The sequence below is a fragment of the Desmodus rotundus genome, chromosome 3 (assembly GCF_022682495.2).
Source record: "Desmodus rotundus isolate HL8 chromosome 3, HLdesRot8A.1, whole genome shotgun sequence".
Lineage (NCBI taxonomy): Eukaryota > Metazoa > Chordata > Mammalia > Chiroptera > Phyllostomidae > Desmodus > Desmodus rotundus.
This window is the reverse complement of record NC_071389.1, coordinates 96,339,968-96,354,258: the sequence shown is the minus strand read 5'-3', so window position 1 is coordinate 96,354,258 and position 14,291 is coordinate 96,339,968. Positions and strand designations below refer to the sequence as shown.

The 14,291-nt window shown below is 38.8% G+C and overlaps 1 protein-coding gene across 12 annotated transcripts in view; it reads right to left on the bottom strand.

Moving 5' to 3' along the window:
- Window positions 1-14,291, bottom strand: part of SEPTIN10 (septin 10) — a 74,058-nt gene that overhangs the window by 17,313 nt on the left and 42,454 nt on the right. For all 12 annotated transcript variants that reach the window (XM_045189135.2, XM_045189144.2, XM_045189136.2 and 9 more), the window contains 2 exons: window positions 11,224-11,320; window positions 9,904-10,072 (listed from right to left, as the gene is read on the bottom strand). In XM_045189135.2, coding sequence (XP_045045070.1) covers window positions 9,904-10,072; window positions 11,224-11,320 — 266 coding nt within the window. The remainder of the gene's footprint in view (window positions 1-9,903; window positions 10,073-11,223; window positions 11,321-14,291) is intronic.

Here is a 14,291-nt window from a genome sequence, read left to right as displayed (position 1 = left end):
AATTTAAGAAAACATTTAAGTAAGAGCTAACACCTATACCTCTCAGATTATTCAAAAAAAATTCAAGAAGAGGGAAGACTACCAAACTCTTTTTATGAAGCCAGCATCATCCTAATCCCAAAACCAGATAAAGATACAACAAAGAAAGAAAACTACAGGTCAGTATCGCTGATGAACACAGATGCTAAAATCCTCAACAAAGTACTGGAAAACAGCATCCAGAAATACATCAAAAAGATCATATACCATAATCAAGTGGGATTCATTCCAGGGATGCAAGGATGGTATAATATTCACAAATCAATAAACATTATACATAAACAACAGCAAAGACAAAAATCACATGAGCATATCAATAGATGTGGAAAAAGCATTTGATAAGGTACAGCACCCATTTCTGATAAAAACACTCAGCAAAGTGGGAGTAGAGGGAACATACCTCAACGTAATAAAAGTCATATATGAAAAACCTACAGCTAACATCATACTCAACAGACAAAAACTAAAAGATTTCCCACTAAGGTCAGGAACAAGACAAGGATGTTCGCTTTGTCCACTTCTATTCAACATAGTATTGAAGTCTTAGCCACAGCAAGCAGACAGGAAGAAATAAAAGGCATCTAAACTGGAAAGGAGGAAGTAAAACTGTAATTGTTTGCAGATGACATGATAGTGTACATAGAAAACCTTATAGTCTCCACCAAAAAGCTACTCAACCTAATACGCGAATTTGGCAAAACAACGGGATACAAAGTAAATATGCAGAAATTGAAGGCATTTTTGTACACCAATAACGAAATGTCGGAAACAGAAATCAGTGAAAAAAAATCCCATTTGCTAGCAACAAGAAAAATAAAGTACCTAGGAATAAACCCAATCAAGAAGGTAAAAGACCTATACTCAGAAAAGTATACAACACTGCAGAAAGAAATTGAGGAAGACACAAATAAATGGAAGCATATACTATGTCCATGGATTGGAAGAATTATCATCAACATGTCCACACTACCCAAAGCAATTTATAGATTAAAAGCAATCTCTCTTAAAGTATAAACCACATATTTCACAGATGTAGAACAAACATTTCAAAAATTTATATGGAACCATACATGACTCCAAATAGCCACAGCAATTATGAGAAAGAAGAACAAAGTCAGAGGGATCACCATACCTCACATAAAACTATAGTACAAGGCCATGGTAAACAAAACAGACTGGTAATGGCATAAGAAGAGACACATAGGTCAGTGGAACAGAATAGAAAGCCCAGAAATAAACCCAAGTCTCTACGGTCAATTAATATTTGATAAAGGGGTAGAAGCATAAAATGAAGTAAAAATAGCCTCTTCAATAAATGTTGGGAGATCTGGACAGCTACATGTAAAAAAAAGAAACATGACTACCAACTTACACCACACACAAAAATAAATTGAAGATGGATAAAACACTTAAACATAAGTTGTGATACCGTAACAGTCCTACAGCAAAGCACAGGCAGGAAAATCTCAGACATTCCACAGCAATATTCCACAGCAATATTTTCAGTGATATGTCCCTGAGTGCATTGGACATAAAGGAAAGAATAAACAAATGGGACCTCATCAAAATTAAAAGCTTCTGCACGGCTAACAAAAATATTAACAAAATGAAAAAGGAACCAAATGTATGGGAAAATATATCTGTCAATGTATCTCGGACAGTAGTTTGATCTCCAAAATATATAAAGAACTCACACATCACCACTCCAAGAAGACAAACAACCCAATTAAAAAATGGGCAAAGGACTTGAAGAGGCACTTCTCCAAGGAGGACATACAGAGGGCTCAGAGACATATGAAAAGATGCTCAGCATCACTAGTCATCAGAGAGGTGCAAATTAAAACCACAATGAGATACCACTTCACACCAGTCAGAATGGCCATCATAAACAAATCAACAAAGAACAAGTGCTGGTGAGATTGCGGAGAAAAGGCAACTCTTGTACACTGTTGGTGGGAATGCAGACTGGTGTAGCTACTGTGGAAAGCAGTATGGAATTTCCTCAGAGAACTAAAAATGGAACTGCCTTCTGACCTGGCAATTCCAGTGCTGGGATTATACCCTAAGAATCCTGAAACACCAAACAACCTATGCACCCCAATGTGCATAGCATCGCAATTTACAACAGCCAAGTGTTGGAGGCAACCTAAGTGCCCATCAGTAAATAAGTGGATCAAAAAAGTGGCACATTTACACAACGGAATACTATGCAGCAAAAAGAAAAAAGGAGCTCCTACCCTTTGCAACGGCATGGATGGATCTGAAGAGCATTATGCTAAGTGAAATAAGTCAGGTGGTGAAAGAAAAATACCAAATGATCCCACCTATAAGTGGAACCTAATCAACATAACAAATAAGGAAGCAAAATATAACCAGAGACATCGAAATAAGGAACAATTTGACAGTGTCCAGAGGGGATGGAGGAAGGGGATAACAGGGGATAGAAGGGGAAGAGTTGTCAAGGAACATGTATGAAGGACCCATGGAGAAAGCCAAAGGGGGGTAGGATTGAGGGTGGGAGGTGGGGATGAGTTGGTCAGGTGAATGTTTAGGCTGGAAAATGTAGACAACTGTACTTGAAGAATAATAAAAAATAAATTTTAAAAAGAAAAATTCTTACAACTCTAAAAAAGAAAAAGTTATTAAACACTTAAGCTAACTTTAAAATACTACAAAACCCTTCCTTTTAAAACCAGGTCTCAGAACACTTCAAAGACAGTGATTTTGTACTCAAATGTTAAAGGTGATTGGGAACAAGACAGGTTAGGTTAATCTAAATTAACTTGGGGATTTAAGTAGTCTATAAAACTATGTTTTCTATAGCTTAAATAATTGAAGATCAGTTAGTTAAAATGATAAAAACATAAGGCCAATTACTTGGACTTCATAATAAGCCAATGATCAGTGCTGATAGATTAGGACACTAACCGTGACTCGGCAGAACCATTCAATAAAATGTAAATGGTCAAATAAGCTGAAGGACTGGGAATGAAGAGGGTTGGGTAGTAAAGAGAAATGAAAGCCATCCTAACAGGTTCATGTAACTACTTTTTTATTCATATATAGACTCATATTGAGAGACAGACTTTACATGCCAACCAAATTATAGTGAGTATTTTTATATACACCCCAAATTATGGGAAAGATTCCCCAGGAAATAGAATGTAACTTCTGGAAAATACGAAAGTAAAACCTTCCTAAGACATCAAGCTATAATGAATTATAAAAGCTTTATTAAATAATTTATCCGCAAATGAGAAAGTACCAAGAGAAGAAACATTTTGCTGCACCTGACCCAAGAATTGCAGTATGAAATGTCTTCTGTCTCAAGGAGAGTAGGCCTGAAAAGGGCACAGGACTTGGGACTCCTAGGTATACAGATGGGCTGCTTCACACGGCATCTATTTACCTCCCCATTGTTCTTGCTTGTCCTCTGCAAGCAACCTATAGTCACTGCTCCATACGCAACCCGTGTAACCTGGCCTAAACTGGTTACCCCTTTTCCAATTTTCCATTTTTTATCTGATCAGTAAGCAGATGCTTCCCAAAGTGATGAAATGCTCAATAAACGGATGATCTCAGCAGTCAATGACTCTGACTTGGTATCATTACTCTGATTACCTTTTAGAGCACTACCTCTCCACCACCGATACAGTCTGGTGGGACAATTAATCAGGTTCATCCCACCCCTTGCCAAAACATGGGTACATGTCCTAAGCTGGGCCTATTGAACACCTTGTAGCCCATTCCTGGGCTATGAATTGTTGAGCAGAGAACAAAAAGGCTGGAAATGGTTTCAGTTCATTCCTTCCACTCTCAGCACTGGAATAAAACTCACTTCTACTTGTTCTAAACATTCCCTTTGAATCTGTAAGTCTTGGCCGATGCAGTCTTCTAACTACTGCTCTTTTTGTTTTAGATGGAGTGATCTTCATTATTTTCTAAGAACTATAAAGAAAGAAACTGGACTGTATTGTACTGCTGCACTTCTACAGCGAAAACCTGATCCTCAACTTCACAGCTGACCTCTTCTTTTTTTCTTGAAACCTTCTTCACTTGGCTTCCAAGACATGACACTGTTAGTCTCCCTCCTTCCTCTACCCAAAGCTTCTCAATCTCTTCTATCTGCTTCTCCAGCTGACAAATATTAAAGAGACTCAAGGCTGTTTTAAAGGCACCTTTCTTTACAGATGTGCTTCTCTCTCCAAGCAATCTCATCCATACTCATATATTCAATGAACCATCTAAATGTGAAATAAGATGGTTGGTGAAAGACAAATGCCACATGACCTCCCTTATAACTAGAATCTAATGAACAAAATAAACTAGAAAAATAGAACCAGAAACATGGAAACATGGAACAGACTGATAGCTGAAGGAGGGGAGAATAGAAGGGAGAGTGGTGGAAGGAAGGGGGAGGAACTAGTCAAAGAATATGTAGGAATGACTCATGGACATGGACAACAGAGAGGGACTGACTGTGGGCTAGAGGGGTGGGCTGGGTGGAGGAGGGCAAAAGGAAAAAATGGGACAAATGTAATAGAATAAACAAAAAATAAATAAATTGTTTTGCCCTAGCCCTCTACTCTAGGTTCCATTTAAATATCCAAAGTGCCATTTTACATTGCTACTTGGATGTTTCAGAGGAAAACTCAGTCAGCAGGTCCCAAACTGAGCTTATGATCTCCATCATGCCAATCACTGCTGCCCCCATCCTGCTCAAAGAAGCTACTTCCTCCAGAGACACCCATCTTGATGAATGGCACAACCTAGTCAAAAACCATAAATCCAGGACATTGAGCTGAGTTCCAGCCAAGATGGAGGCGTAGGCAGAAACCCTTCACTTCCCTGCACAACCAAAAAGAGGATAACAACCAATCTAAAATCAATAAACAAACGGAAGTGACAGAAAATCAAACTGCATAGAACTCTGACAGCCAAGGAATTAAAGAAATAGTCAACCAGACCAGTAAGACGGGTGGACAGAGAACAGGTGGCAAGGTGGCAGACCATGTGGGCGGGGCTGGCTGAATGGGAAACTGAGCCTCAGAGTTCACTGTGGACTACCACTGCGGGGGTGGCCTCGGTGGGAGAAACTCCCAGTCTCATATGAGAGTTCATTGAAAAGTGGGGCTAGAGCCAAGCAGGCGAGCTACCTTGTTCCCTCTCTGGCCCCTCCCGCACAGGCAGTGCAGCAAGGAGGGCTGCCCAGGCCTGGTGAATACCTAAAGCCATGCCCCCTGACAACATAAGAAGTACACCCCAAATGAAAGAACAGAGCAAAACTCCAGAAAAAGAGCTAAGTGATGAGGAGATAGCCAAACTATCTGATGCAGAGTTCAAAATCATGGTAATCAAAATGCTCACGGAACTAATTGAGCTCGGTTGCAAAATGAAAGAGCAAATGAAGGATACCCAAAGTAAAATAAAGAAAAATATTCAGGGAACCAACAGTGACAGGAAGGAAAGCAGGATTCAAATGAACGATTTGGAACAAAAGGAAGAAATAAACATCCAACAAGAAAAGAATGAAGAAATAGAAATTCAAAAAAATGAAGAGAGGTTTAGGAACCTCCAGGACAACTTTAAACATTCCAATATCCGAATTATGGGAGTGCCAGAAGGAGAACAACAACAAGAAGTTGAAAACTTATTTGAACAAATAATGAAGGAAATCTTCCCTAATCTGGCGAAGGAAATAAGACTTCTAGGAAATCCAGGAAGCTCAGAGAGTACCAAAGAAGCTGGACACAAGGAGGAACACACCAAGGCACATCATCATTAAGTTACCCAAGATTAAAGATAAAGAGAAAACCTTAAAAGCAGCAAGAGAAAAGGAGACAGTTACCTACGAAGGAGTTCCCATAAGACTGTCAGCTGATTTCTCAAAAGAAAACTTGCAGGCAAGAAGGGGCTGGAAGGAAGTATTCAAAGTCATGAAAGGCAAGGACCTACATCCAAGATTACTCTCTCCAGCAAAGCTATCATTTAGAATGAAAGGGCAGATAAAGTGCTTCCCAGATAAGGTCAAGTTAAAGGAGTTCATTATAACAAGCCTTTATTATATGTAATGTTAAAGGGACATATCTAAGAAACTGAAGAAGATCAAAAACTATGAACAGTAAAATGACAACAAACTCACAACTATCAACAAATGAACCTAAAAAAAGAAGAAAAACAACTAAAACAAAAACTAAGCAAATAACTAGAACAGGAACAGAATTAGAGAAATGGACATCACATGGAGGGTTTTCAGTGGGAAGTGGGAGGAGAGGAATAGGGGGGAAAAGGTACAGGGAATAAGAAACATAATTGGTAGGTATAAAATAGGCAGGGAGAGGTCAAAAATGGTATGGGAAACAGAGGACTCAAAGAACTTATATGTACAACCCATGGACATGAACTAAGGGGCTAGAATGCTGGAGGGTTGGGGGATGCAGGGCAGAGGGGGGACAAAGGGGCAAAAATTGGGAACACTGTAATAGCATAATCAATAAAACATACTAACCTCCCCCTCCATAAATTCAGGAGACTGTAAGTCTTCCTCTAGTATCTTCTGGAATATCCTACTTCTTCATCTTATCATATTTACAGAATCACTAAGTTTTTTTCAGTTTCATCTTCTAGAAGACTCTCAAACACGACCAATTCTATTTTCACTGCTATTACTTTAGTCCCAGCAACACTCTCCCAACTGGTTTCTCTTAAGCATCTTTGTACACTCCTTTAATACCTTCTTTACATTATAGCTAAGATGCCATTATGATATCATTCCTTCAATGACTCTGCCTTTCCCTTAGGACAAAGACCAAATCCTCACCAGGGCCTCCATAGTTTGACTCCTGCCTAATTGTTCTCTCAACCTCATGCCATTTCCACTGTCTCCTCTCCAGGTGCACTGAATTTCTTCCAGAGTCTTAAAGATGCTATTTGCTCTCTGCCTTCACATCTTTGCACATATCTTGCTCTGTTTTCCCCATGTTATTATAGCTCAAAACTGCTTAAAACTGTAACTGCCTCAAGGGAGTCTTCCCCAATTATCTGGATTAAACCAGGAAACCTCCCCCCATTATATACTATCTCTCGTTAGTGCACATTTCACAAATATAATTTATTGTGCGATTAGCTGTTTGATTTTGCCCTTCCCTACAAGAATTTAAGCTACATGACAGCCAAAACTGTAAAACTGTAGGGTAAGTGGAGGCAGTCTGGCTTGTCACCCAGGTGTCTGGGTTACTAAGGGAAGCAGTGTTCCCATAACCTTGAATGGGCCTGATTAGTGGTGTTCTCATAGCCTTGAGACTTGGTCCAATAAACTGTTCCCATAACATGAAGTGGGCTCACATGCGCAGAATTATGCTATAGTATAAAATTTTCTGTTTTTTTGCCGGCTTTGTTTGTTCTAGTATTTAAAAGGGGCTAGGGGGCTCTGGCAGGTGTGGTTCAGTGGATTGGGTGCTGGCCTGTGAATCAGAGGGGCGCCGGTTCAATTCCCAGTCAGGGCACATGACTAGGTTGCAGGCCAGGTCCCCAGTAGGGGGGCGCACAAGAGGCAACCACACATTAATGTTTCTCTTCCTCTCTTTCTCCTTCCCTTCCCCCCTCTCTAAAAACAAATAAAATCTTTAAAAAAAAAAGAAAAAGGGGCTAGGGGCTCCCCGCTGGGTACCACGACATGTGCCACACCACAGAGCAAGAGCTACAACATGTGCTATGTAGAGACATGCAGGGGGACATGCAGCTTGCAGCATGAATGGCTTGCCCACCCATGAATAAAGGCATATCAGACATCCCAACGGCTCCATGAATATTCTGCCCGAATACCGTGAACCTGTCAGGCCTTGAACGGTCACAACACAATGACCATATTCAGTATTATAGCTCCAGCACTTAGTCTAGAGCCTTGTAAATAGTAGACACTTTAAAAATACTAATAATTTTACTCAGTATTATTGACTGTTGAGTCTCAAATTAACTTCTTCTCCCCAAGCTCCTGATTTACTTATAAAATAACCTACTCAAATTCTTCATCCAAATATTTAATAAGCAATTTAAATTTAACATATCTCAAACCTCTCTACCAACCACAACACCCCAGACTTACCCTTTCCCAAACTTGTTCACATCAGTAAACATCACCACCATTCATCCAACTTTCTCAGATCAAAAATGGTGAATGGAGTCACCCTCAATTCATCTCTTTCCTTTATGTTGTTCGTCCAAACCATCAATGAGCCCTATTAACTTTACCTTCAAATTACACATCCTAAGTATGCTTCTGACAACTGCTACCACTACTACCCTAATCAAAGCCTCTATCTTCTCTTGCTTAGACTACTATAGTGGCCTCCCAATTTGGTCCCCTAACTTCCACTTCTGACCATATCCCCATACTCTATTCTCCACACAGGGCCAGAGTGTCTTCTTCCTGCTCCCACCTCAGAAGCTCGACCAGGGCAGGGTCTCTGTTTAATCCTACAGTGCATATATACCTAGTGACTAGCATCATGCTGGGCAGACAGACAGCAGACAAACAGTAAATATCTGCTAAATGACTGAACTGGGAATACTCCTTTAAATGAAGATTCTTAGGCTCCATCCCTAGAAATTCTGAACCTGCATTTCTTAATCATCCACATGTGACTGATGAGTGATCTGCCAGACAACCTGAATCCCCACTCTCGGAGTACGGCAAGGCTGTCCCACTTGCTCTCACATTAATGCACACAGAGACTTCTGAATTGACCCAGAGACTCGAGAGAAAGAGAAGTGAAGCCTCCTCTGGGAAACATTACAGAAGTTAACTCTAGATGACTTATAGTCAATACAGAACATAATCATTTTACTAGAATTGGCCCATAACTAGACACATAACATTCCTGAACAGGTAAGGAGGGATTAAGTACATATAATTCTTAATTTATTATGCTTCCGGAGCTAAAATATTAATTAAATTCATAGATTGAAAAAAAAATAAAAATTAAACCTCATTTATTAAATCAGGTCATATGCAATAGCAGCATCAATTTAATGTTCTCCTCCTCCTTCTGTTTGTGTTTACTATGGTGCAAACACCAAGAGACAGGAAAATTACTAAATTACAAATAATCAAATGTAAAAAATAATCCTTAGTTTCATAACAGAGTCTAAAATAGTTTAGAGATCTCATGCTTTCCTCCATGCAAAAACTGTTCTGTAATGCTATGTCAAATATGACTTAGTGTATTAGAATTTCATGTTTATATGTCTTAATTAAAAAAAAAAAAAGGAATGTAGCAGCATCAAAATTACCAGGCAAGTTTATAGCATTTAATGCTCATAAAAAGGTCATCAGGTCCCAAAATTCTTGTAACTATATTGTAATATTTAAGAAACAGTCTAATTTCTGACTCCCTATAAGTACTTTCATTTTTTCTTTATATTTTTCTAAATTTAAGTCATTCTAAAATATTCATCAGGATAAAAAACAACAGTTTTTAATTTACTTAATGTGATTCACATTCCAACTTTCTTTTATGTTAATAGATAAATATGCTTCTACCTTTTTCAGATAAATTAAAAAAAAAAAGTTAAAAGAGTTTACCTTTGGTTACCAGTATTCATTTTAGCATTTACTGAAATAGTAGCCTTTTGTCATATGGTCTTTCTTCATTCTACGTAACTCCTTGAGTCACATGAGGACTTAGAGACCCTTAAAAGCAAGAAGCCTTCAAGTGATCTGAGAAGCACAATAATCATAATCAAATGGTTCTATGTCATATTGGGAGATTTCTGAAAAACACATATTCCATCATTCTGGACATATAAAAAGGTACAATACCCTCTAACTTCCTCTTCAGTTTATTTGTCAGAGAAATCCCTTACCTGAGCGGCTTACTCTCTGGGCCCACATCAGTGAAGCCCATCTCCTCCAGTTTGCAACGCCTATACAGTTCGTAGTGCCTAGAGTGGGTCTGTTCTCGCAGGTCCTCCATGTTTGTGCAAATGAGCATTTCCCGGAGCTTTACAAAGTCACAGTGGTTTTCATTCTCCACTAGCCAAAAAAATAAGAAATAGTAACACAAGTTTTTAATTACTGACACACAATTAGTATTTGTTGAATGAATGAGTAAATGAAAATATTTGAAATAACAGTGAAATGATAAGTCTGCTTAAGAGCTATGATTATTCTATACACATAACCAAGGAAGAAACTCTTGTATAATACACACTGAATTAGAGGCAACATTAATTATCAGGCTGGGAGATTTGCTTTAAATTTAGTAGCAAATGGAAAAACAAAAAATGTGAAAGAAATACACTGTAAAATGTTACTATGTTCTCCAGTTATTTCACTAATACGGTGTTAGAAGTTTACAAAGCATATTCAGGATACTTAACATCATAGTGTTGAAAATATCTCCTACATTGTGTCACTTCAAAGTAGTAAATTCTGCATACTCAAGAACCCCATCTGTGTATACTGTAACTATCAAATTCCTTTTACACAATGCCACATTTACAATCCTGAGTTAGACAGTTAGTGAATAAACTTACATGGTCCTCTGACGTTTATGGTGACCAGACAATTACAAATAAATATGTTACTGTTTAAGCACACTTATTTTTTAAATATTTTTATACATTAAAATGTTAAACATTTTAATATTTGTCATGAATTATAAAATTTGTCAATTTAAAAAGCAGCATTGGGAAAACAGTACTACCAAGGGCAATCCATTCCCCATTAATTACCACCAGAAGTAAACAAACCAGAGAGTACTAATTACTTATTCACTATAATGCTAAATAAATCCTAACATTTTTTTAGTTGTTTGACTGGTTTATTTTGCAAATAGTTTGCAATATTTTATACTAAAAATATATAAATTTATAAGATGGTTTACTGTACCCTAGAATTACCTAGTAATTAGTTTATGTATCATGTTTAAACACTACTATTCACACTCAGATTTTATTCAAAGTGCCTGATCAGTTTGTCCCCCCTTCTGAATGACTTGGTACACTTGAGCAGGTAATGGGGAGGCTCTGCCTGGTCTCTACAGTTGATTAAATTGAACATGGCCAACTTTTCTGATAACGAATCATAATAAAAAATAAGCATCACCTCAAAGAATGCATTGACTGCAACTTTCAGACTATTGGGTGAAAAAAGTAGTTCTAGTCATTGTTTATCTCATTTACCTTGTATAAAACCCCACGGGTACTGGCGAGCTTTGACCATCTTATTTCCAACTTTTACCTCATCCATACTTCCTACAACAGCAAATGGCAAGTGTCCCTAGAAAGAAACCACAACATAACAGAGGAAATTAATTAAATAGCAAATTAATTAAAATCAAATGATCTGCTCTGCCTCAGATTTTCAAACTTGACAGTGAATATGTGCCAATTCTACTACGAGTCATTTTCAGACCCTATAAAGAAAATAACTTATTGAATATCCCCCACATGAAAAGTATTATGCTATAGAAATATAACAAAGAAAAAAAATTCCAGACTTCCAGCCAAGATGGAGGTGTAGGTAGATATGCTGTGCCTCCTTGCAAAACCGAAAGAAGGACAACAGATTTAAAAACAAAAAGCAACCAGAACTGCCAGAAAATCGAACTGTATGGAAGTCTGACAACCAAGGAGTTAAAGAAGAAACATTCATCTAGACTGGTAGGAAGGGCGGAGATGGGCAGCTGGGGCAGAGAGGACTCACGGCAAGGCAATGGCTATAGGACCTGGGTGGGCGAGTCGGCAGCTGATGGAGAGGGCAGTGCCACATTTGTGCGCAGATAAACTGGGAGGAAAAACTGGGGTACAAGACAGACCACCAAACCCAACCAACAGTTCCAGAGCAGGGAAAGAAAACCTCAAAATCTCTGACTGAAAAAACCTGTGTAGGTTGCAGTGGCAACAGAAACTCCCATCCTCACAAGAATTTGTTTGACAGACCCATAGGGTCCTAGATGTACACAAACCCACTCACCCAGGAATCAGCACCACAAGGGCCCAATTTGCTTGTGTGTAGTAGAGGAAGTGACTGAAAGCAGAACAGGAGCCCAGCAAGTGCATTGTTCCCTCTCAAACCCCTCCCCAACATACAGTGTCACAACTCACTGATGTGGGTTGCTTCACCCTGGTGAACACCTAAGGCTCCACCCCTTACTACATAAAAAGCATGCTGAGACAAAAAAATATGGCCCAAATGAAAGAACAGGTTAAAAGGTCCAGAAAAAATACAACTAGGTGATAAAGAGACAGCCAATCTATCAGATGCAGAGTTCAAAACACTGGTAATCAGGATGCTCACAGAATTGTTTGTGTATGGTCGCAAAATACAGGACAAAGTGAAGGCTACAAAAAGTGAAATAAAGGAAAATGTACAGGGAATCAACAGTGACAGGAAGGAAACTAGGACTCAAATCAACAGTTTGGACTAGAAGGAAAAAATAAACAGTCAACTGGAACAGAATGAAGAAATAAGAATTAAAAAAATTGAGGACAGCCTTAGGAACCTCTAGGACAACTTTAAATGTTCAAACATCCAAATCATAGAGGTGCCAGAAGGAGAAGAACAAGAACAAGGAATTGAAAACTTATTTGAAAACATAATGAAGGAGAACTTCCCCAATCTGGCAAAAGAAATAGATTTCCAGGAAGCCCAGGAAGCTCAGAGAGTCCCAAAGAAGTTGGACCCAAGGAAGCACACACCAAGGCACATCATAATTATTTTACCCAAGATTAAAGATAAGGAGAGAATCTTAAAAGCAGCAAGAGAAAAGGAGACAGTTACCTACAAAGGAGTTCCCATAAGACTGTCAGCTGATTTCTCAAAAGAGACCTTATAGGCAAGAAGGGGCTGGAAAGAAGTATTTGAAGTCATGAAAAGCAAGGACCTACATCCAAGATTACTGTATCCAGCAAAGCTATCATTTAGAGAATGGAAGGGCAAATAAAGTGCTTTCCAGATAAGGTCAAGTTAAAGGAGATCATCATCACCAAGCCATTATTATATGAAATGTTAAAGGGACTTATCTAAGGAAAAGAAAAGCAAATATATGAACAGTAAAATGGCAACAAACACACAACTATCAATAACAGAACCTAAAAAAAACCAAAAACAAACTAAGCAAACAACCAGAACAGGAACAGAATCAGAGATATGGAGATCACATGGAGGGATATCAGCAGACATGGGGTGGGGGGGATGGGAAAAAAGTTACAGGGGATAAGGAGCATAAATGGTAGGTAGAAAATAGACAGGGGGAGGTTAACAATAGTATAGGAAATGTAGAAGCCAAAGAACTTATATGTACGACCCATAGACATGAACTAAGGGGGGGTGCAATTTGTGTGGTAGGGGGTGTGCAGGGCAGAAGGCAACAAAGGGGGTAAATGGGACAACTGTAATAGCATAGTCAATAAAATATATTTTAAAAAATTCCAGTATAGGTAGTATAGGTATTATTTCCCTCAATATTATCTTTGCCATAAAAGACAAAGATAATGGTGAGGAAATACTGCCCCCCCCCCCCACACAGAGTCCAGAAAGTATGCAGTCACCTGATATGAAAAATGGAGATATTTATTGAAGACGACACAAGATACAAAAACATTGTACATAAGACAATGACACCTCAGTCCCCTTCAGAATAGGCACCTTGGGACCTCACACAGTTTTCCCAATTGCCATCAGCTGCCCCGTTGTATTTTCTGAATCGCACTGATGGTCTCAAATTTCTTCCCTTTTAAGGGTGACTTTAGTTTTGGGAAAAGGTAGAAGTCAGGCCACTAAATCTGGGCTGTGGGGGTGCTGAGTCACCTGGGTGATTTGATGTTTTACTAAAACTACACAAGATGTAATGAATGAGCGGGTGCATTGTTGTGATGAAGCTGCCAATCACCAGTTGCCAATAGCTGCAGCATTCTGAATCATCTGAATAGTTTTCGTGGAGGAATGTTCAAGTTTAACACAAAAGCTGATGTAGATTCGTTGCTCTACTGGCTCAGTCATTTTGAATGCAATAGCCACACAGTACATATGCTCACTCAACGAGTGTCTACTTCCCCCACTGACTAGTACAGTGAAATTGTCAGTGTTCATGCATGTGCATTCCAGTCCACTCTCCTGGGCTGCCAGGTTACACTAATGTCACAGAAACTGTTCTCATTATATTAACAATGGTTGGACTTTTTCCAAACAAACTCATATATATGTAATGCCTGCTCGAGTGTGGTTGCTACAGTAATAATACGGGTGT